The 25,000-nt window shown below is 43.9% G+C and overlaps 2 protein-coding genes across 4 annotated transcripts in view; one reads left to right on the forward strand and one right to left on the reverse strand.

Annotated features, from left to right (window-relative positions):
- Positions 1-13,527, reverse strand: part of LOC134067566 (protein kinase C eta type-like) — a 30,805-nt gene extending 17,278 nt beyond the window's left edge. For both annotated transcript variants that reach the window (XM_062522896.1, XM_062522895.1), the window contains exons 1-7: positions 12,669-13,527; positions 8,522-8,585; positions 3,577-3,730; positions 3,358-3,392; positions 1,942-2,024; positions 863-992; positions 1-79 (exon numbers count right to left, since the gene is read on the reverse strand). The exon at positions 1-79 is cut by the window's left edge and continues 55 nt beyond it. In XM_062522896.1, coding sequence (XP_062378880.1) covers positions 1-79; positions 863-992; positions 1,942-2,024; positions 3,358-3,392; positions 3,577-3,730; positions 8,522-8,585; positions 12,669-13,019 — 896 coding nt within the window. In that variant the 5' untranslated portion in view covers positions 13,020-13,527. The remainder of the gene's footprint in view (positions 80-862; positions 993-1,941; positions 2,025-3,357; positions 3,393-3,576; positions 3,731-8,521; positions 8,586-12,668) is intronic.
- A 3,227-nt stretch (positions 13,528-16,754) lies between these two features.
- ccdc88c (coiled-coil domain containing 88C) overlaps positions 16,755-25,000 on the forward strand; it is a 60,222-nt gene continuing 51,976 nt past the window's right edge. For both annotated transcript variants that reach the window (XM_062523651.1, XM_062523653.1), the window contains exons 1-3: positions 16,755-17,336; positions 19,334-19,434; positions 22,515-22,623. In XM_062523651.1, the coding sequence (XP_062379635.1) occupies positions 17,277-17,336; positions 19,334-19,434; positions 22,515-22,623 (270 nt within the window). In that variant the 5' untranslated portion in view covers positions 16,755-17,276. The remainder of the gene's footprint in view (positions 17,337-19,333; positions 19,435-22,514; positions 22,624-25,000) is intronic.

Raw genomic sequence — 25,000 nt, forward strand, 5'->3', positions numbered from 1 at the left:
TTGGCCAGCTCCACGCTGTTCACCCCGCAGCTGGGCGCCACGTTGCCCTTACAGCGGATGTGCACGTTCATCTTACATACTACACAACACAACAACAACAACAACAACAACAACATCAACAAACACTCTAATTTATTTCTTTATATACTTATTTCACCAAGGCATCCAACGTGCTTTACAGTGAAGGGGAACCTCACAAGACAAGGAGAACACCCATCACCTCCTACACAACACACGCTCAGACAGCCACGTCAACAGATTAACCCCCAGACAGGAGATGCGGATGAATGTTGACAAGGGCAAGTCCACACAGACCGACACGTTTTGAGGGGGTCCGTGTCCTCGGGGCCAGACAGACACGGTGGCTTGCATGTAAGCAGCTGGACGGATTATCCGGTTGGTCCGCACGCAGGCAAACAGAGAAGGTGTAAACACACGTAACCAGACAGGAATGGAGGAGTTTGTTTGGTTTTTTTTCCCTCCTTTCTTTATCTTTAACTTTTCCTCTTAAACTATAGACAACCATGATAGTATTCCAAGTCCCTTTGTACACTCCTGTACAGTTGGTGGAGGTATACACCAATGATGTAATCTGCCAATAAATTAAAGAAGAAGAAGAATGGAGGTGGGGGACTGAGGAGGACAAAAGTCTGAACGAGGAGGGACGGAGAGAGGGTGCCTCTCCACCTCTCTCCTCGATGCTCGACCCTCCAGGCTCGTTCCCACTGATCTAGAACTAGCACTGGATAGACCATTGTTGCCGCCCCATCATTCTTTATGTAGATCAGTGGGAACGAGGACCGAGGAAGGAAGGGAGGATGTATAAAAAGACGAAAGAGAGCTGAGGCACTCATAGACTCACTTTTGCAGTGGAGTCCTTGCCGGACGAGGCCCCAGAGGAGAGAGCCGCAGTGGTCGCAGAAGGTGGGAACCTTGTAGTTGTGGACGCTGAACTTGTGGGGAACGTTAATGCTGAAACCCTGGTTGGTGGTCTGTGGAAAGAGAATGTGATAGGGAAGTGTTTCAGCGATACAAACTTAACACAGCTGACATAATCAACTATGGTCACCACAGGTTAGAACCACACACGCTTGTGACTGGGTTATCACCACACATTACTTCACCACATATCACCACATAGACAGATACATTCAGTGGAAGCTCCTTTTATCAGTTGTTGCAGGTGTGGGTGACGTCTGATTGAGCGCATGCTTGCCACGTTACTGGTGTTACTGGTGGCGATTTCTCACACAGATCTCTCGAGGTCACTGAGTACTGTACAATCAGTACCTACAGTAGCTTGAGTTACTGCAGCCAACAGCTAAAAGCAGACAGGCAGCTTCATCGCTACAGTCTGGGGACATGAACATGGGGGTGTAGCGCTGTAGCTGCCTGGCTGCTTTAGCTGTTGGCTGCAGCAACACAAGCATTTTCATACCGACAGTACTCGGTGACCTTGAGAAACAAAGATGGGAATGTTTGGGAATGAATCTTTTGGGAATAGGCCTATTCGTCTTCACTAAGACATTTGAACATAATGTGTATACGGCGGAATTCTTGTCACGTGCCGCATGCATGGAACACAGATATGGGAGTCTTAATTGCCATACAGTGTAATTCACAATTTAAACACCAGAGGTCAGTATGTGTAGGCATATCTTCCATGTAAGAGGCTGTTGTGTGTGGATACAACATACATTTCTCTTGCTCTACTCCTCTGTTTGTGTGTGTGTGTGTGTGTGTGTGTGTGTGTGTGTGTGTGTGCGTGTGCCACTGATTCATGGCAAACACACCTATATAGTTGCAGTTTTACTCTGCTTGACAAGAAAAAGGAACTGCTACGTTTCAGAGTATACGCAATGTAAAAGTTCACGTGTGTGTGTGTGTGTGTGTGTGTGTTTGTGTGTTTGCAAGCATATGCATGCGTGGGCGTTGGGGTACCGGTTCCTTGGCTGGCTTCTTCATGCGTGGACACACGATCACCACCAGCTGATGACACCTCTTGTGCACTACGCAGCTGCACACTGAAACACACAAGCACACACTCAGGGTCCTGTCACGGTAGCTCAATAAAACACGCTTCTTGTAAAGGACAAAGCACATCCCACACACAACCATAATCAAAGAAGAGATGCACAGTGACGTATGCACAAGGCTCACTTTGACAAATGTGGCATTTATAGCATTACAACACCAATGCATGAACACGTCCGTGATAAAAATATATCAAAAACTAGATCTGACCATCACTGCACTACACTTAAAGGTGATATACTTGACCCCCTTTTCCCATCATTCCAAATAGTGTGTTGACACCTGTGTAATACTTTGGTCAAATCACCAAAACAAAGAAGCACCACAATACTGTCTTCAACTATGAAGATCCCTGTTCAGAGAACCCCATTTGTGTGTTGTTCCTTTACACAATGGCTTTGCAATCACATTTTAGTAAAGGGTCCCGAGCTTGTGGGATAAAAGCAAACTTTAACAGCGTTTTTTTATTCTTCAATCGTGAGTGGTGACACATCCTAGATTAATTCTTTTTGTCTATTACTCACCAAGCTTCCCTATATCACGCCATGTAGGGGAAAGCTCTGCATGGCCATTCTTGTCTCAATGAATCACACATTTCAAGACCATGGTAGCCCGCCAAAACAAAAAACGGGGTTTCTGTTACTTCTGTGTTTTTTAGCATCAGCAACCATCACAGATGTCCAAACACAGTGGCTAATGAATTAGCTAAAATTGTTTTTTGTTGTATTTACAAACTGACCAATGAACCATGATGGTCCGTCACAGCTCCTACACATTTCAAAGTGCGTATTTTTGTAGTTTAAGCTTGTGATCAGGAAGATGATCTCACAGCAACCGAGTTTCTTGAGAACTTTCGTCATCAGTTTCTTGAGAACTTTCATCATCCAATCAAAACACATGGGACCACCTATCCGGTTGCCCAACAATATTGCTAAATAACACTGTAATTAAACTCATATTTATCCCCCTTGGCATCAATATTACTAAAAGGGTCATCACCCTTCCTAATCAAAAGTGTTACATAGTGTGATATCAAGCAATCTGGGCATGCATTAACAATGTCAGGGACTTGTCTCAACTTAGTACCACTTGATATATTCAGTTGTGACTTTTTCTCTGATACAGTATGTAGGCTATGAGATGCAACAGGCAGGACAGAATAGTTGATCTGTTGACTGTAAGTTTATGGCATGTCTCACAGTATTTTCAAAACACATGAATACAGTATTTTACAGTATTTATTTTGATACACTTAAAGTATTTAATATTTTATTTTAAAATACATGTTGATGCATTTTTCCCCATCCCTGCACACACACTCACCTTGACACTGGTAACCCTGCTTTCCAAAGACACCCCTAAAAAAGAGATCAGCCAAATATTAGCAAAACACTAAAACACATCGTAAGGTGTACATCTTTGGGTTGAAAGTGTCAAAACAACTACAGGTATAGGGTTTGTGTGTGTGTGAGTGTGTCTGTATGCCTGGGTGTATGAATGTGTGTGTGTGTGTGTGTGTGTGTGTGTGTGTGTGTCTCGTACCAAATGAATTCTCTGCAGTGGAAACAAAAGGTGGGCTGCTTGAGGAAGGTGGACATGAACTTGTGCCCATTGACCTGGTGGATGCGTCTCCGTACAGCCCCCTGCCGCTGCCGTGTGAACTCCTTACGGACCCGTGTGGGTCCTGTTGCCTCCTCTACACACACACACACACACACACACACACACACACACACACACACACACACACACACACACACACACACACACACACGGAGAGAGAGAGAATGTACACAATCATGATGGTCAGCTACATTCTTGTGTAAGACAAATGTGGAAGGCAACTAAATACATGCATATAAAATAAAATGAAGTTAGCGACACAAATGCACTTTGACATTTTTGTAAACATTACTGTAAACAGTCCTATAAGGTTATTATTGGGCATAAAATGACCTAAAAAAAACCTTTCTGTGTTGCTTTTAACCACAGATAGAGTCTGGCATAAATACGAATGGAAAACATAACATGCTCCTCTTCTCTAGAGTCCACCACATGAAAACTTCTGAAAAATGAGACATGAGTACATTTCCAAAAATGGCCTAAATACGTTTACAGTACTTGTCAAATACTTGACAAATTCACACCAACTCAGAAAAGCAATGCAAGCAAACACACACACGCGCGCGCACACACACACACACACACACACACACACTTTCTATGAAGACCAAATGCAACACAAAACCATTTGTACTATACTTACTTACTTACTTACTAAACTATATTATACTATGATTTATTCATTACAAGTCTGGTTGTGTGTATGTGTTTGTGTCCGTGTGTCTGTGTGTGTGTGTGTGTGTGTATGTGAATGTGGGTGTCTGTGAGTGTGTGTGTCTGTGTGTGCATATGCGTGTGCGTGTGTGTGTGCGTATGTGTGTGTGTGTGTGCGTGTGCATGTGGGTGTGGATGTGCAATGTGCACGTGTGTGTGTGTGTGTGTAGGTGTTTGAGACAGAGGGGTCCTATTTTGCACATGACTACACACTGTACTCTTCCACAACTGTATTATTAGCTGCTGTTTGCTGCCGAGAAGCACTAACCACATGCATGAAAGGAAGTGTTTGTGTGTGTGTGTGTGTGTGTGTGTGTGTGTTTGTGTGTACACAGATCACCACTGGCCCCCTTTACTGCATGAGTTCCAACCTGCAGTAAATGAGGGCCTTATATAGAGAACCATTACAGACCGACTACATAAACACCGTGACGGAATAGCCATCTAAACATCAGTGGGTGTAGTTCAGACTCTATCATGTATTCTAAAGTGCGTATTCTTCATTATACTCTAAACATAGATGTTTTTAATAAAAAAAACTGTTTAGATATGAAGGATTATATGCCCTATCTAAGACACTGTATGAGGAACCGTGCTGCATTCTTGTCTGGTCGGAGATGAGCTCCTTATTGTTAATCTTGTTTCAACCTCATCATAAGCATGTGTGGGTGTGTGTGTGTGTGGGTGTGCGCGCGCACGTGTGCGTGTGTGTATGTGTCCAGGTTAAACCCTTATTAAGCCTGGTAAAGCTTAATATGTGGTACTAGTAGTACATGTGCCCACATAAAAGAGGAAGCACAGAAAAGTGACTGCCGCCAAAAAAGAACACATGATATCAAAACATACTGAGTACTGAGTTGCACAAGCTCTTCTCCCCTCATTGCAACTAGGGGTGTAAATGTACACATATTCGGACCGAACTTAGTACCATACCGGCGTTCAATACAGATTCGTACCGAATGTACCAAATGCAGTCTTTAACAGTAATGCGGTTTTGCTCACAGACCATGTTTCAAATTCAACCAACACAAACATACTGTATTAAGTAGTGGAAGTGGACCATACGCAAGTTTAGCCGATTAATGGCAAAATAAATATTTGACACCTTCTAAAAATACTATTCTCATTACACATGAAAATTATTGTCATTAAATCAGCAGTACCTACGGGCGTATTGTACAAAAGATGAACCGAACCATGACATCAAAACTGAGCTACACACCTAACCGTGATTTTTGTGTATCGTTACACCCCTAATTACAACCAAGACTAATTAAGGAATTTCTGACTGTGAGTTCTAATGGCTGGAAAGAACAGGTTAAGATGTTAAAACACTACAAAGGTGCTATTACTGCTGTTATTATTACCACCACTATAATTACTGCTGAAGCTGTATGCAGACGGAGACATAGCCAAAACTGTCATGAAAATGACAACATTACTGGTTTTGGTAAGCTATTCTAGATGCTTCCTTAAAGAAACACTAAAGATTTTTTTGCACCTTAAAATAATGTTCCCAAAATCATTTCAGTGGTTCATCAACTTGTAACAGGATGAATGGTACTTCTGCATTCGCTTTGTGGCATTCGGGTAGTGGTTCTGTAGTGCGATGGAATAAGACATAAGAAACAACTACAAATTTGACTTGCTTCAATGTCGCAATACGTCATACTTTCATAAAAATCATGCAACACACTCTACCTTGTCTATGGACATCGTTATTTGCTGGATAAACAAATAGCGTTCGTGCGACAGAGGAAAAGTGCTTTAGTGTTGCTTTAAAGCAACAATTAAGAGAACATCTCTTTAGGCCTACTATCAGACAGGAATTTGGGTCCACCCCAGAGGCCATAGCCATGCGCCCTCCTGGTGTAATCAGCAATAGCTACCTAGACCTTGTGTCCACTAAAAGCTCAATCACAAACATAGCAGAGTAAATCAGCCCTTGCTTTCAGCTGTGTTGTAGATGAACTGCAATGCTATACACACACAGAAGCACTTCATGGCTGATCTTAACCCTACAGGCCTAGGGATGGGCTCCCTCTTAGATGAGATGCGTTTCTACAAAAGTTAGCTGCGTCGTTGCTAAACCACCGCGGTACGATGCAACTTTCGCTCAAACGCAGACCTTGTAACACCTTCATCTAGAAACCATTGTTTGGTCGAAAATAGCAACTTCATTCAAAATACTTTCTGTCCAGTGTTAATGATGTCAGAATATTAGTTGATAGTAAAAATCAGTCCTACACATTTCATTTGATAGATTCGAGCATCTACAGAGCGAAATCATACAGTACATAGAAATTATTCAGAATTCACAACCCACTTATAATCAATGAAAGAAAATGTTTCTGTCGTGTCCCAATATTTTCTTAATTACAGCCTTAGCTCATTCACAGGTGTGAATGAATGGTTGTTGTGGATGCAGTTGTGTCTAACCACTATTGCAATCTCTGCCGTTCCACCCCTGCACTCAAGATGAATTGTATATCATTTAAAATGCTATGATGAGTTAAATACACAGTTGGGGGGCATTCAGGTATGAATAGAGGGTCAATCTAGTCAAACTAATGCAATTAAAATGTTGGAACAACAACAACTGGAAATTTTGCAAATTTGTTTGTTTCATGTCTTGATGTCACGGGTACGCTGGCAACTACGCCGCTCCGTTCGGCACTGTCTTATGTATCAGTCTTGTGTGTAAAGCGCTTTGGGCTGCACTCTGGGCATGTTTAATGTGCTGTACAAATTAAAAAATGACCCGACTTGACTTGACTTCTCCTGTGATCTCTCAATGTCAGCTTCCCCCTACAAGTTGTTTTATGCTTGATGATTACGCTCTCTGATAAGGCTACAGGAAAAAAACCATACAAAGGATCTTCTCTACAGTCAGACCCTTAAAGAGAGAGACTTTGTTGAGATAGGGTCTGAGATGACCTGGTCAGAGACTATAGAACAATGGAAACAGACTCCATATTAAGGACCCCTTTCTATACATTTAAAGGTTCTGCATGATTTCAAGGGCTAGGAACTATAATAACTCAGGATGCACTCCCTAAAGTATCTTCCACACTTCCAGTGAAAATGAACTGTATAGTTACAATGTAACAATATCTGAATGATGTCTGCTAGATGTTTTACTAGACATATCATGAGTGAAATAAGCAGTCAGTGTCATGATGACTGTGGATTTATGCTTTGGATCTACATTTTGACCAGATGTGAATTCAGGCATCGGTCCATTAGCGTGTCATAAGCATACAGAACCAACCCTGAGTACCTGCAGGGTGGCACAATTCTGGAACATTCTAAAACGCTTAACGTGGCTTCAGGTCGGAAAACAACAATCGAGATCCAACAAATATAGAAGATATACGTCATATTAACGTTTTCTTCTTCATTGGTGCCTATGGCGAGAAAAGGGCTTAATATGGTTTAATTGACCTAAACAATGTTCAATGATTACCAAATTTCTCTTTCATGTTACTCCTCATAACCACTGAAAACGGAAAATATCAAACCCATCTGACATTAAGCATTTCTGCTTCATTGAGGCCTATTGCAAGGAAAAGGCTTAACACGGTTTCATGTCCCTAAACAACGATCAGTGATCACCACATTTCTCTCTCATATTACTCCTCATTTGCATGGCCATATTGCTCCTCATTGTCATTGTCCCCACACTTTTTATAAACAAGCTAGCTAACATGTCAAGCTGAAGGAGCCAATAGCAATGAGGTGCAATTAGCCAATAGGTGATCAGTTTATGGAAAAGGGGCTAGGACAGATAATCCAAATTCTCAAAATGAGGAAAAAGGAAAAGAGCTAGATTCAGGACATTTTAAGACCATGAGGGTAAAACTTCTGAATGTATACTGAATAGAGAAGAGCATTGGGGGTGTAATAAACTGCTAGAGTGTGACTTTGACAACACTGCAAGTGTAGGCTCATCCCTGATATCTTAAACTGATGGACTTCGAGAAGTGTTTCAAGCACATTCTCCTTCCCCATTCTCAGCAAAAGCTAGCAAAACCGAAACCATTGAAGCGAACACAGCAAATAAGCCTCAGGCCTGAATGTGTGAGTGTGAGTGTGAGTGTGAGCATGTGTGTGTGTGTGTGTGTCTGTGTGTGCATATAGAGATACTTACCATCAGTGAAGGAGCCTGTGAGTGTAATCTGAATGAACACCTTTCCCTCAGGCTCCAGGTCAACCTGAAACACACAACAAAAACACACACACACACACACACACACACACACACACACACACACACACACACAGTCAATGTCTATCACATCTTCAGACAAAGAAGATATGTGGTGAGATATTTCAGGTGTGGTGAGAAGCACGAGGAAAGAGCGTAGCATAGAATAGGTGAATGTGAGCACATTGTTGCTTTGGTTACCCTCTCTCTTTCACACTCACACACACACACACACACACACACACACTTTCACTCTCTCTTTGTGCGTCCATGTGCATGCTTGTCACGTCATGTCAGCGAGAAAAAGATGGACAAAAACGCAGCTCGTCGGCCAGGTTGAGGTGAGCAGCATGTGCCGAGTTTCTGTCTGCGTGGCACGCAGGCAGCGTCAGCCGTGTGATTTATCCGACGGGGCCGGCGCGAGAATCTGTTTACGATCGTCATACCCGTTGTGTTCATGCCAAGAGTGAGCGTGGAGACGGAGACCGAAGCTGGTAGGGCTGGTTTTTCCCTCACAACATTAACACCGTGTCAGACTCAAGAGACACTATAAGGGTGTTGACCACACACAAGCCCCACATGTCATACCTGAACCACGAATGATGAACTAATTCCGTTTTACACGGTACTGGGACATGCATTTAAAAGTGATCCAGAAAAAAAATGTCTAATCTTATCGCAAAACGGAAATCTGATAACATGCTAGACAAATAGCACTAAGGCTTTGCATGAATGCATGCAAAATGTGCGATAAATTCTCCACAGATAAATTCTCAAATGGATTTGAAAGATACAGTATGTTCAAAGTCCAAAACTGATTAATTCACTGAAGGTGTTAAAGGTGCCGTGTGAACCCCATTTGTGTGTGTGTGTGTGTGTGTGTGTGTGTGTGTGTGTGTGTGTAAGGGGGGTGGTGAAAGTTTTGAGTGTGTCTGAGTGTACCTGTGTGTGGGTGTGCGTGTGTGAGTGTGTGTCAAGCCTGCAGCGAGGTAGATACGGTGGGAAAGCAGCGATCAAACAAGTGTGGGCTTGTGTCTGATATGTGAAAAGAGCACAAATATCGCCTTTACCCCACATCTCATACCACAAACCATACACACACACACACAGGTTTTTACAGTCTATATGACACACACACACACACACACACACACACACACACACACACACACACACACACACACACACACACACACACACACACACACACACACACACACACACACACACACACACACACACACACACACACACACACACACACACACACACACAAATGTTTTTTTTACAGTCTATGACACACACACACACACACACACACACACACACACACACACACACACACACACACACACACACACACACACACACACACACCTGTGATTAAATCAGCGTTAGGTGGGCCTCTCACCAGTTGACTCAATTCTCATGTGAACAAATGGGCCTTACAGTAAGTGTTCTAACTGGAGTAGACGTTTCACAGCTCAACCTACAGCAAAGGCTGAGGCTAGATCAGAACATCAATAGAAACCCTATCTATTGTAATAGTCATCTGGGTCTGCTATCTAATAAACTGGCTCTTATCAGATATAGCCTTCCACTCTCGACTTTATTTGCTCATGTCTGATGTCTGATGAACAATTTGTGTGTGTGTGTGTGTGTGTGTGTGTGTGTGTGTGTCTATGTGTGTCCATGTCTGCAAGTCAGAGTGTGTGTGTGTGTTTCTTGTTTTTTTCTCTCGTGGGACACAAATGTGTAACTCCATATAACCCCCCATTAAAAAGGCCATCCAGCTACTCTCCTCTTGGAGGAATGATCTACCACGTCTTTCAAGCGGTCCTCTTTTTAGCGATAGTTCTGAAATGCATTTAAGACTCATTTACCTTGTATCTAACCACGACATAATCTTACTAATTCTTGCAGTCGAGGTTTGGACAAACGTTTTGCGATTATTATCATTTGGCTACATCTTATTTAGTCCATTACTAACATTAGTACTTTTTAAATTTAGGCTATATGACTTCCCTTTAAACTGTTAATTTGAATGTTTATTGATGCCAACTGTTCATATGTATTATTGTTTATTGATGCCATGAAGTCGCTCAGGACAAAAGCATCCAGAAACTGCAAACGTAAACATAACCATGAGATAACGATCTTGCTCCACCACACGACCAGCCTTCCTGTGTACACTCACTGTGCCTCCTCTAGTACCCGACTGACCTGCTACCGCACTGCTCAACCCAAAACTTTTCCGCTCCGCTGGCTTGAGCCTGCTCCCCTTCAGCGTACCGTGCCGTGCACACAAAGAGAGCAGTCTCAGAGAGAGAGAGAGTGGTGATCTCAGAGGTGCAGGCGAGGCCGGCTCAGCGGCGGCGGCCCTTCGGTATAAGACGACGAGAGGCGAGGTGTCTGCGCCTTTGAGCCTCTGCGAGAGTGGGTGGGTGGCTGTGGTTTCTCAGCCTCAGCGCTCTCTCACTGGGGCTGAGCATGCAGAGTAAGCACACACACACACACACACACACACACACACAGAGAGAGAGAACAAGAGCACACAAACACACACAGACACACACACCATAGTCAGCTGCAGGTTTGTTTAAGAGAAGTGCAAGACTACTAACTATGGGTGTGGACGTTAAAATAAATTTATAAATAACGTTCCTACGACGTCAAATTGTTTTGAACACTGCCGGAAAAATAGGCAGCTTCAAGAGATTCAAGTCTAATGGTATCTGTTTCAGGGCTGCTGGTTACCAAAGTCTGCCAGAAGTTACTACAGTTACATAAATAACCAACTCAAGAGAACATCTCTAAGAGATTCCTTTGAGTACTACAAAATTATTTCCAGTAGGCCTAATGATCAAGATGCAAACACATCGATGGTGGTCACAGGAGGTCAAAGGGGACTCTCAGAGCTGAAGTGAAAGCCTCCGAACAGGTCTGGCACACAGACATAAACGCCTTAAAGCAGACGATCTGTGACACACCTAGAGTGACTAGACTACAATGGGACTTCAGAACCAGAGAGAATTGCAGGGTGACGAGACGACTCTATCAAATTACAGGTGGCTGGGTGGTGTTGCGGAGGGAGGCTGGGCAAGAATGCAAACTAGATAGCTAATAATTAAACCCCAGTCAATAGCCAAAGTATGAATCCATGCTAAAGTAAAGTGGGGATGTGTTTTTGGATCTGCACTCGTCAGGAGACAAGATATTGAGCGCCCTGCAGAGGACACAGCAGGCCCTCTCGGAGGTGAACTCCCCGTCGTCAGACAGAGCAATGCATCACACTAGCCAGGCCACACAGACAGAGGTTTGACACTCAGGCCCCGGTCATGGTGTGATAACGGCTCTCCTTAACATGTTTCTTCAACAACACACCAGGAAGTGAAAGAGAACTGTGAACATCATGTGGGACGTCCACTATACTGTCACTGACAACTGCATTAATCCTACACTATAGGGGCTAACGTGTGCTTCACCTCACTGTGAATTCACTGCGTGCTGTGTGTGTTCACTAATTCACTAATTGGGATAAATGCAGAAACCATATTTCCCTCACAGGATCAAAAAAGTATAGGCTACTTACTTGTACAACTTAGTCTGAAATTCATTGGGTGAATGGTATTTCAAACTAACCACTGCTATTCATAGCATTCTACATATCTGTCTTATAGATTATGGCTGAACAATGATCACAGTTGCAGAATTAGTTATCAATCAATGCATTGATCATGCAGTCAGTGATTAGCGACCAATCAATACACTAGTGACTATACTGAATGAGAATGTGAATGAGACAGCACACCTAGGATAGTGCATTATCAGTCAATGTGGCAAGTCACTAGTTAAGCAATAATTGATGGATCCCTGATTCCCAGGGATCAGCATCTCTTTGAAGACGCATCTCTCTCTCCTCATCTCTCTCTCTCTCTCTCAACACACACACACACACACACACACACACACACACACACACACACACACACACACACACTCTCTCTCTCTCTCTCTCTCTCTCTCTCAAACACACACACACACACACACACACACACACACAGAGATACAGAGCAGTAGGATAACTAACCCATCCCTCGAAGGATTCCTCGCTGCTTGTGGTCTTCATCAAGTCCTCGAACTGGATCAAACAGTTGGCCACGAAGTCATCATATCCAATTGGCGTGTCGTGAAACACGGCCAGTTCGATCTGTTTACCACTGTTCACGTTCAGACCGAATTCTTCGTTGTAGGTTGGCACGTTGGTCTTCAGCTTTGTGTGCGTCTGCCCAACTTTGAACTCGTCAACCTTGACCACTATGTAGGGGTCAAGACTTGGGTTCGTCTTATTGAACATGACTGTGTGTCGGCGCGCCGTGCTGGTGTGTTTTAAATCCAGCGCCTCTCCAATTCTCAACTTTAGGTACCCGTTAAACTTCATATTTCTTCAGGTGAATAGCAACAACAACAAAAGATGCACACTTACTCATTAGTCCTTGTGCAGACGCGAAAATGTCACAGTGCCATGATTTGTATTAAAATCCGAATGAATGTTTCCATTCAAAGACCCTTACGCTATTTCCATACCCTCGTCGTCGGAAAAAGTAAAGTAGATTGCACATCTGTAGGCTACTAGTAGGTTACTTTTTCCACTGAATGCAACAGGTGCTGTGACGCTTGGCTAACCCAACAAGCGTTGCAAGCTCTCCTCTTCAGTCTTGGCTGTCTCATAAACTCACTGGGCTAAACTGCTTTGAAGTGACACTTCCTTTGTGAAGTTGCCTGTGCGCTCCGTGTTCTGCGTAAAGTAACCATTTGCGGAACAGACTCAACGCTACAGCAGGCTACAAGATACAGTAAGAGAAAAAAGGGAAGTGAGAAGCTATTTGGATGGCAGGTGAAATCTCCACCAGAAGTTTGCACGCTGAAACTCAAGAAGAACATCTAGCTATCCCCGTTGACTATCTGTTGGGTCTGAAGGGTTTCGTTCTGCCAATTACAGTGTCACTATGAAATTGTAGTTTCATTAACACGTAATGACAATTCAAAGCAGTGTTATAAATGAGCGTATGGACTATGAAGACCATAATGCACCGCAACATTATCAGTCGTTCAGTAGGTTGGAATTCAGCCTATGTAATACTTTGAATGGGCCTTGTCCAAAATGCTGATTGTTTGATAAAAATGGCAAAAAAAGACATGAAAGGACAAGCTGTTTCGTTCATTATTGTTTTTTGGGGTATTGGATAGTGACAACCTGCGCAGTGACACCTGAGGATGTGGTGATAAAAAGCGCCATCTTGTGGTGGGAACAAGGCGCATGACGATATCAGAAGACGTTGCCCACGGTAGGTATGTTTCTGTTCAGGAATGTTACGATCATTCTGAGGCACAGCTCATATTAATAGACCTATTTAAAAGTTAGCGTTCAGGAAAGACCAGAAACGAATCGCTCCATGATCCACAACCAGGTATTTTGATGCCCCCTGGAGGTTACGCACTAAACACTCATTGAAAGCTACGATAGCCTACATTCCATGCCATATCAAGCATGCCATGCAGACATGAACATTTTAAAATAATTTGAGTTTAATCGTTTGTCTTAGAGTTGTTTCCATGCATGTGTGAATTTTGATTGAAATGGAGTAAGATTAGAAGTAACATACAAATTGCCACAATTTCAGTGTGTGAATTGCAGTGTAGAGACCAAAAGACCATGCGGTTTAATCCCCTTGAAGTTGAAGATGCATCTCTCTCTCTCTCTCTCTCTCTCTCTCTCTCTCTCTCTCTCTCTCTCTCTCTCTCTCTCTCTCTCGCGTGCGCGCGCGCACACACACACACACACACACACACACACACACACACACACACACACACACACACACACACACACACACACACACACACGCTCCCCTGTCTGTGAAACTCGGATTCAAATTGACATTCTTTGCCATGACTAGTTTGCCAAAACAAACCCAAGTCTTTCTCTCTATGTGTCTCTGTGCTGTCTCACTATAAATGCTCTCTCGAGTGCACGTGGAGAAGCCCTCGCTGGTGGTCACTCCCGGTGGGGCATCCTGCTGGTTGCCAGTGCCATTGCCATGCCAACCAGGAGCAATGTCAAGGCACCTCTTTACATGCATTGTTTGGAAAAGATCTATGAAAGGACTGGACTGAAGTTTCTTCTTACTTGAATCATGCCTTATGAAATATACAGTAAAGACATTTTCAGAATCTTAAGCATTCTTTTGTAGTATAGATGTTAGAGAGGTTATGAAAAAGCAGGATATGATTTCAACACTGGAATGCTGTGGACCAGTTTTCAACCTCTTTGGGCCCTAATTTAAATAAGTAGACAAAATCTATCTGCTAGTTTAACACCATGCAGGACAAGCGCAAACATTGATGAGTCAGCTCAATGCCACCTTATGCCACACAATAGCTGTTTAATGCATGAGAACTTTGCTTGCTGACAGACTTTGCACTATGCCCACCAAACAAATAAGGAACTCTTGTGTGACCATGAACTTTTCCTGGTTACTTGGTTTGATTCGTTTTACTTGTCTTCCTTTTCATCCATTCTGCCTCTCTTCTCCATGTCATGTATAATTCACTTGCGTCCCCTCTGAACTCAAACTGCACCCTTTGAACCCAGAATGCCATTGGCACATACCAGGCATACCAGTCGTACATTCTCCTCGCAGTCCTCCGAGAGAGCAACTGTGCCCGTCCGTCTGCCGTCTGTGTCCCGAGCACATCACACAGCACTTTCTAAGAACAGCCTCTCTCTTTCTGTGGCTTCTGAAATTCCATAGTGCTCACCACTTGCCTTTTTTCAGTGGCTGCGTCCTTGGAAGGCTACTTTGAAGCGTCCACAGGTGTGTCTCAAGCAGTGACCTTAAAGGTCATGCAAGGGACAAGTGTAGTGGCTGTGCTGAGTCTGTGTAGTTATATTGGAAAAGAATGGCACGAGTCCACTTACTTCCACTAAAAGAGTAAATGAATGGTTTTAATATTCATTGCCTGTGAAATCAGTTTATGTTTAATAAGTAGTCACAATTATTATATTGTGGATTTTAAATACAGCCACAGCAGACACCTTCCTTCCTGGGTGTTTTATTGAATTAGGCCCACAACACCTCCAGAAGGTTCAACAGTGGTATCTGGTGTTGAGATCCAACCACCTCCACATTCATGATGAGTTCTCTGCCAATAAATACTGGCAAATTATTTGGTTATTCCTCTTCATTGCTGTGGCTGTCTATGAGCTGATCAGCAACGTAACCAGACAAATCACAACCCCTTTATGTGGGCACCGTACCATCAAACTCTTCAGTCATTCCTCTTTGTTGTTGTGGCTGTTTATGGCCCAATCAGCAGCAAACAAAATGTGAATCCAACCAGCAAGCAGCTACCACCAACAAGTACCAGCAAATTATTCCCCTCATTGCTGTGGCCATTTATAACCCAATTAGTTATCAGAAAAACCACAAACCACAAGCCTTTGATGCGGCCACTGAGGAATACCAACAAACTGTTCAGTCATCTTCATTGCTGGGCCCGTTAATCCAATCAGCAACTAACAAAATGCAAACCCGATGAGGCCACCAAGTACCAGGAAATTATTTTGTCATTCCTTTTCTTTGCTGTAGCCATTTATGATCTGATGAGCAACATAACCAGACATGGATGAATGTTTTTGAGAGTTAAATACTTTCCAGTGAAGACAAATAAAAGTGCTATGGCTACATTTATTTTATCATGTGTCCGCTCATTATTGATTGACTGGATGGAAAGTTACTGGTTCACTGGTTTACTTTTCTTCTAACTGAAATTCAGCATAGCATTGTGGTTTTGTGATGTATTTTTTGTGCACACTGAAGAATGATCTCATGGTAGCCTAAGGCATGGAGAAGCATACAGTAATAGCCTACAGTATATTATCACAGGCCTGATTGCCAAGTAATCCACATTACCAGAGGGTCGCGCTACTGAGCTAAATTGGCGCAAATAGCAGGTTGTCCGCCGCTGACGTCATGTTAAATTAACCCAGTTCCCTAGAGTCATACATTGGCTGATCCTTGCCCCTGTGAGCTCAGATAGCAGATCTGATTGGTTGTCCGGGATGTCATTGAACCATGTTATTCATTCGGTTACAGGTTGGATGCTCCAGGACAAATAACGTAAGGCAGGCATTGGCAACTGAAAAGCGAGTCTGAAGTTTCAACGTTCGCGGCAACGTTTGTAACTTTTTAGCCCATGGAATGAGTGGGCCTTTCGTTTGCAGTGTTTAACAAACACTTGCTGAGGATTACTTTGAATGTTTACTTACATGGTCAGGGGCTCCAAATTACACGCTACTTTGTTCTTATTTATTTATGCCTACTGACAAGAAGTTGGAGGAAAAGTTTATTTTGAACTTTGAACAGAAACGCGTGTATTCCTGGAAGACAATACAAAAGGCAAAGGACGGAAATAACATTTGTGGACATATTTCATTGATCCGTAGGGGAGATCTAGTTGATCGTCGCTCAGACCGTGTGGCTGGACTCCGATGCCTCTCGGCATTGTTCTGCCTGGAGTGGGCATGCGGGTTTCGCCTCTCATCGCCTAAGGAATGCTCCAATCGCAAATCTGGCGGAATTAAACGTTATTTTTGGATTTATTTTTGGGGAGGAATTTCTTTGAAGTCGTTGAGATGGATATTACGGTGTCAGAACTGATGGCGAACTTCATGGACACCCCGTTGGTGGTCTGGGTAAGACAATGCACCGAAGCTCTCTAGTTTTAGTAGACAATGTAGGCTACCCACCACAGAGACCCGTTTTGAAGTGATACTTCGTTATAAAGTTGATTCGGGAACACACCTGCAGATTTTTCTGCCAACCTAACACGTTTCCTGGTAGTTGACGTTAAATCATATTACTCAGCGTTGTAAGAACAACCATTGCTTTCTTTGATTTCTACACCGAAGCGTCATCCTAGCCGAAATAATCTGCACCGTTCTAATTTATGGCAAATGTAACAAAGTCGCCAAAACAGATTCCATATGTGGATAAGTCTTTGAAGTTCAAAGATATTGGTAAATATAGTCTACTGTCAACTTAATTTATATGTAAAAGTTCTCCAGGCTAACATTATCGCAGCCCATGTTCAATGGCTGAATATAGCACATTCTTTGTAATAGTTAAGAGCAGTAGGGATTTGTTTGGCAACATTAAAAGGACCAATCAAACTGTCAAGTTTGGAAAGCCACTTCAAATGACATGAAATGCTGTTTATCCTCTTCTCTCAATACGTACCCCAACCTGGTGCTTCAGGGGCAGCTCAGGTGATGCTTTGGTTCAACCCACCCATTCTGCAATATCCATATCCTGAGCTCAGTAAGAGTTATACATACAAATATCTCTTGGCATCTGGTTTGTACATAGACATATGGGCCATTATCCATGCGCAAACCAGAGGTAGGCTACACACCAGACGTAGCCTACATACAATTCCATTTAGGCCAGTGTAAAGTCTCTTTTCAGTGCAAGTGGAACTAATTGAAATTACAGAAATATTAAAGGCCATTCATTTTGAAAAGTTGAACAGTAAGTATTATGGTGTAGAGGGTGATGCAATGGTCTGGAGTGTCTGTGTGAGTAGTTTGCCCATGCCCATGCCCATCACCGCTGCACTGCGGTGGGGCGGCGCCAGGCCAGAGTGTGAGAGGAGCTGCGATCCAGAGGAACCTGCGGAACTTCCCAGGACCCCCTCACCCTGACCCCCGTGTCCTGTTTGTCTGAGCGACCTATCACTAGTTCCTTATCTTCCCCCGGCCTTTGTGTTTTGGCCACTGCTGGCTTTGCCTCCTGTCGTCCCCCTAACACATCCCGGCGCACGCTCACGCTGGGGGTCATCTCTGGACCCGGTCTGGCCAGTGCGTCTGACTCTAGGGCAGCTACAGGCCCATTATAGCTCCCACTTTTTTTTTATTTTTTTTTTTATCTCTGTCAGACTTTTCCCCTTTCGGGTGAATAACTCAAAGCTGCTGAGAGCAGACTCTGGACTCCCAGCCTCCCCTTTTTTTGTTTGTTTATTAGAAACCGAAATAAACTCGGTCTGTTGTCCATTACAAATGCTTGTCACTGCCAGTCTATAAAGTCAGTACTACTTGATGATACAAACAGTGTGTGTCTGTCTTGACATCAAAGGGCTGTTCAGTTGTACCTTGATCCAACCTGTCATTTCATTCTGCATAAGCAGTAGAAGGATGATTTTCGTCACATCTATGATTTGGCTGGCGCCTCACAGCGAAACACATTACCTCATACACTCTGTTAAACTGTTTGCCTCTGTTTCCTGGGGTTACTGCTTGTCAGCTAGTTCAGTTGTGTCAAAAGAATGTGAAGATGTTTTCTTCTAAATGCTCCACAACATCCTGTTTGCCTTCAACTTAGATGGTCGCCCCTTTGTGTAGAGCATAGCCCTAGAAGGACCTAAAAGACTTCAGATTGAGCATAAACTAACCACAGAAGCGTAAAAAGAGATTTCAATGACACAGGAAACAAAACAAAAAAAAAACACTCTTGGTATCTGTCACATGCATTGCTCACACTTAAACATTTACCACATGAACTCAAGGAAGCCCCTGTTTTTGCAACTATAAACTATAAATCAGTGTTAGGCTTGCAAATTGAATACTGAAATGGGAAGTGGTTTGGAAAGGAACTGCTTATAACTTCTTCCTTTTTCACCCTGGGCGTTCTGCAGGTCAAGACCTTTGGACCACTAGGATCCGGGACAGATGATAAACTATCTATGTTCATGGACCTAGTAGATGGAGTCTTCCTGCATAAGATCATGACCCACATGTAAGTGAATATGGATGAACAAGTGTGTGTGTGTGTGTGTGTGTGTGTGTGTGTGTGTGTGAGGAAGAGAGAACATGTGTGTATGTTACGGGGACTTATCAAGCAGCTGTTGCATGTGCTCAATCTTTCTCCGTAAGTGAAACCACTTCCTGTCTTCTCCCTCATAGAATCCGATGGTCATGCCTCAGTAGAGATACTCTTGCAGCCTGTGATATGTGGGATTGCATCTGCATCTGTATCTCACTAGCTCGCTCTCTCTCTCTCTCTCTCTCTCTGTCTCTTTCTCTCTCCCTCCTTCGCTTTCTCTCTCTCTCTGTGTAAGGAGATGACACTTTGTTTTAAGTTATGGAGGTTTGTTTCTGTCTTGTTTGGGTGTGTGTGTGTAAGAGAGAGAGAAGAGAAAGCGAGAAAGAGACATGTGATGGATACATTTCTGCTGAGAGTTTGAAAGCCTACGTGTCAGTGTCTATCTCTGTTCCTTTATATCTCTCTTTGTGCGTATCAATCTCCTGCCTTGCATATGTTTATCTCTTGAGTGTGTGTCTGTGTGTCTGTGCGGGGGCGTGTAAACCCCTCAGACTGTGGAGCCTTTCACTTCATGGATGTTAAATATCATTGTGAGCGCCGTGCAAAACAGTGTGCCTCTCTCAAAGTCAGTGTAGGGGACCCCCGTGCCGCCTCAATGTGCTCCATTGACCAAGGGCAGCAGCAGCAGCAGCAATGCTCGTCCCTCCCCTCAGACCAAACCTCTCTGACTGGAGGCCTCATCGGGCAGGTTTCGCTCAACTTGGAGGAAAAAAAATACTTCCTTTAACATCAAGAGAGTGTGTGTGTGAGAGAGATAGATAGAGAGAGAGAGAGAGAGAGATTGAGAGAGGAAAGGTGTCTGTCAGACCTGTCTTTCCAAAAACTTTGCTTTGCAGAGTACTTTGCCTTTTCTGCCTGTCTTTTTCAAAAGGTCATGTGTGTTGACAGCTCGGCGCTGTAAACAGTAGAGGTGTCGGCCATCTTGTTTCCATCAGTTGGGTGGTTCAGTGGCGCTGGCTGAGGGCCTGCTGTCACCCTACTCCTGTTCTCCTCCTGCCTCTCACAAAACTCACCGAGGGGAACAAAAGCCTCAGATTACACCCTGGCCTCGCCTGGCCTCTCCCAAAGCACCACACAGCCTGGCTAGATAGAGAGAGCCCAGAGACGGTTAGGGAGTTTAGCCACGCTGTTCAGATGCTTGTCAGTGTGAATGCAGTTATCCTTTGCCTCTCTCTCTCGGTTTCTATTTCACTCAGTCTTTTACTCTCTTTCCCTCTCTCAGTACTTCAATTCTCTCTCTTTCTCTCTCTCTCTGTCTTTCTTTCTCTCTCCCTCTCTCTGTCTTTCTTTCTCTGTCTCTCTCTCTTTCTCTCTCAATACCTCAATCCGCTTGCTCTCTCTCTCTCTCTCAGTACTTCAATCTGCTCTCTCTCTCTCCCTCCTCCTCCTCCTCCTCCTCCTCCTCCTCCCCCTGCCTGCGTCTGTCTCTTTTGTGCTCCCCCCAGCTGTGCTAACCGTAGCGGCCCCTTTCTCTCTCCACCCCTCCTCCCCCTGCTCTGTCCTTTAGCCCACTTTCCCCCCATGGCCCCCACCACCCTGCTTTAATGACAACCTAAAGTGTGTGTGTGTGTGTGTGTGTGTGTGTGTGTCTGAGTCTGACCAGTGAAGGGAATGTTATTAGAAGTCTGGGGGTAGAAAACAAAAGAGAAGATTCCAGCTGAAACAATGGCAATTTGGTGTGTGTGTGTGCGTGTGTGTGGCATGTCATCTCTTATACAGGACAGGTCACTGCCCAACTTAATCCTCACTCAGTCCAGATCATTTCCCCCCGTCATCTTCTTTGTCCAATCAACCCCATCTATGTTATCTGAATGTATTTCTGTGTTTGCCAGCATCTTTCGGGAATACACACTTGTGTTGATATCCTGCTCTATGCTATAATATGTTTCCTGTGTCTTCCTGGTGTAGGGATCTGTGTTTTGAGATAAACATCAGCTATCCTGTCCATGTGATGCAGTGCGCTCTGAGAGCCATACTCTCTGGGTTGGGTTGGGTTGGGTTGAGAGATAGCTGCTCTGGTCGGTCTAGTGAATCTCTAGACAAACACTCCCTAAGCCATCCCATAGTCTCCGGGGGAGAGCAAGCAGGTCTGTGCGCTGGATTCCCCATGGGGGCATCAGGCACCAGAGAGAGGGAGAGAGGGAGAGAGGGAGAGAGGGAGAGAGGGAGAGAGGGAGAATAGTATCTTATCTTAACCTCATCTTCCAATTCTGTTCAACATATTTTGTCCTTTTGATTTGTGTATGCACTTAAACTTAAGGTTACTGAAACCTTTTTGAAAATAACGCTTTCTAGAATTGAATTGAGAGAGAGAGAGAGGGAGAGGGAGAGGGGGAGAGAGAGATGGCAGAGAGAATAGTAATGTAGGTAGGGTGATGGCGAGAAGAAAGAAAAGTTTGGAGAGGGCACAGAAAATCTAGCACCACTTGAGTTGTGTGTGTGTGTGTGTGTGTGTGTGTGTGTGTGTGTGTGTGTGTGTGTGTGTGTGTGTGTGTGTGTGTGTGTGTGTGTGTGTGTGTGTGTGTGTGTGTGTGTGTGTGTGTGTGTGTGTGTGTGTGTGTGTGTGTGTGGGGGGGGGGGGGGGAGGGGGCAAAAGCCCCCCCATTCCCAGAGTTGTACACTCCCACACACAGACACCGACTGAGAGAGAAAGAAAGATAAACACAAACAGTCAAAGTAATTCTGTGCCAAACTGGGAGCCTTTGCATGTGGTGCCACAAAACATATGCAAATGAAGGGCCTAAGGCCTATTTGGGACTCAGCCCCCTACAGGACCTACTGACACACACAAACACACTCGCTCACCAAGGCCCATGTTTGTTGATGTGAGTCATTGTTTATTAGGGAAAGGCTGTGAGCGTGTATTGTTTACTTGACCTAAAATGTTGGCTTGTGTATGGTTGTTTTGTCTTTTTTTATATTTTTCTTTGTTCATGTCCTTCTGTAAGGAATTTAATCTTGACACAATTTTGCTTTTTTTAATATATTTTCAGAGACCCCAGTCCAACGAACCAGCGTGTGCACAAACATGTCAACAACGACATCAACCTCAGGATACAGAATCTCAATGTGGTTATCCGACACATCAAGCACTACTATCAGGTAGGACACACACACAGAAACTCACACACATACACAAACTCACATACACATACACGCATACACACACTCACACAAAGTTGTATATGCACGCACACACATAAACACTTCCTGGTCGCTTTGAATAAGATGTCACACATGTGGCCAAGGGTGCTATTTAGATTTATCTACATTCCGGTGTTATGCGAGTATTAACACACACATGCGCACACACAAAAACACACACACACACACACACACACACACACACACACACACACACACACACATACTGAAGTAGACCTTTATACTTTACTCCCACCCCACTATACTGTACCAAGCTACAGCATACCATCCCTTGAGCTCTACTTACTATAGGAAGCAATAGCATGATTATAAAGTGTGTGTGTGTGTGTGTGTGTCTGGGAGTATTTTCAATGTTGATCCTGGTGAGCAGACAGCAGCTGGTGTCTACATGTCCATATTTCGACCTGGAGTGTTAGGAGGGATTAAGCATGACTACTGCACTGTATGTGTGTGTTTGTGTGTGTGTGTGTGTGTGTGTGTGTGTGTGTGTGTGTGTGCACGCACACACACACACATTAGAGAGTGTGTGAAAGCGTCTTCCTTGTCAGATATCCAGCCTCCTTTGTTCTTTTTTATTTTCTTAAACTTTCCCAAGACCTTGAACAATGTCCTCCACAACCCACTTCTCTCCAGCGTAGTTCCTAAGCTTCCTCTCAGTGACCTCGCGCACGATCATTGACCTATTTCTGAAAAAATGTATTCAAAACTACATTCAGTTGAAATGCACTGAGACTGCAGTGTGGATAGTCAGCCCATTTACTCACGTCATACTGAATCCAGATCAGCTGTACAGCCTAGACGGTGGTCTGAAAGAGTGCTTGTGTGTGTGTGTGTGTGTGTGTGTGTGTGTGTGTTTTTATAGCTCTTAATGATAGTCATTTTCAAGCTAAGGGAAAAGTTAAGAGTGTTATGCATGGCCCTGAAGCTTCTGAAGGCATTGCACTGTTTCATCAGGGGGGCCTAATAGATATGTTTGGGCACACACGTGGAAGAGGTGTGTCCCTTTATGGCATTCCTGTGTGTGTGTGTGTGTGTGTACTGTGGTTCTGTGTTGGGCTCGGGGTGTGTCGTACAGCAGTAATAGGAGTCTTGAGCCAAGAGCTTACACCAGTCATCTGAAAGGTGTTTATTATAACCTCTCATGTATGTCATATTGGCTGTGACTCACAGGATCTACCAAGGCCATAAAACTTATGCTATATTTTGCCTTAAAATATGTTGCAGTGGAGTATTTTACAAATTCTCTCTTTTAAAGCATTTACAGCATCTACAGCTTGTTAAGTTGCCGTTAAGAGAAACCCAATCTGTGGTCTAGAGCTCCTATGATGTTGTTTCAGGATCACCCTGGCTCTCTAAATAGCCATACATGTTATTCAATTTGAGAGAAGAAGCGTTCTGATCTCAGGTCAGGTCGTTGTCTTTGCCAGGCAATGTGGGTGGGGGCGAGAGCAGGACGCTCATCCTTCTGGCTGACCCTAGTTTACTGCATTCCTGCCTGGGCTCCATGGTTACACACACACACACATACACACACACACACACACACTCTCTCTCACACACAAACACACACACACATAAACATACAGCACTGAGCTGTTTGCAAGTCCAAGGTTTGTGTAGTTAGTTAGCCCACATAAATGAGTGTGTTTATGGTCAGAATGCCTCTGATATGTGCTGTAGTGCTGGGAGAGCCGTTATTGGGTCTATTTTTGCTGTTTTTGTTTGCTAATTTAATGCATCACGTCTCAGGGGGGTTAGGGACACATGTTGGATGAGCAGTCCTAATTGTTTGTTGTCTCGGCTGGAGTTGTGTTGATTACTGGGATTACATGAGATGGAGGAACCTCGGTGCTTTTACAGTGAGAACATTCATACTCATTTCACAGAGGACAGACCTGCACACAGATCCGCACAGATCCACACACACACACACACACACACACACACACACACACACACACACACACACACACACACACACACACACACACACACACACACACAGTGCTTTTGGTGGAGCCGAGCCGTTTTAGACTAAGTGGCTGAATGGGTTGTTTTTAATAGGTCATCTGTGTAGGGTTCAGTAATGAGTAACAGAGCTGTGTGTGTGTGTGTGTGTGTGTGTGTTAGTGAGGAAAGAGGGAGAGAGAGAGGGCACTTACCTTGTTGTAAACACTTCAAAACAAGTACTTAAATGTGTGCCTATCTTTTTTCTTTCCTTACTCTCTTTCGCTCTCTCTCTCGCTCTCTCACTTAGTCTCTGATTAATGGCCGCAGTAATACCAGTGGGCATTAACGGCACCCGGTTTCCTAA

Source organism: Sardina pilchardus, chromosome 20 (genome assembly GCF_963854185.1).
Source record: "Sardina pilchardus chromosome 20, fSarPil1.1, whole genome shotgun sequence".
In the NCBI taxonomy this organism is placed as follows: Eukaryota; Metazoa; Chordata; class Actinopteri; order Clupeiformes; family Clupeidae; genus Sardina; species Sardina pilchardus.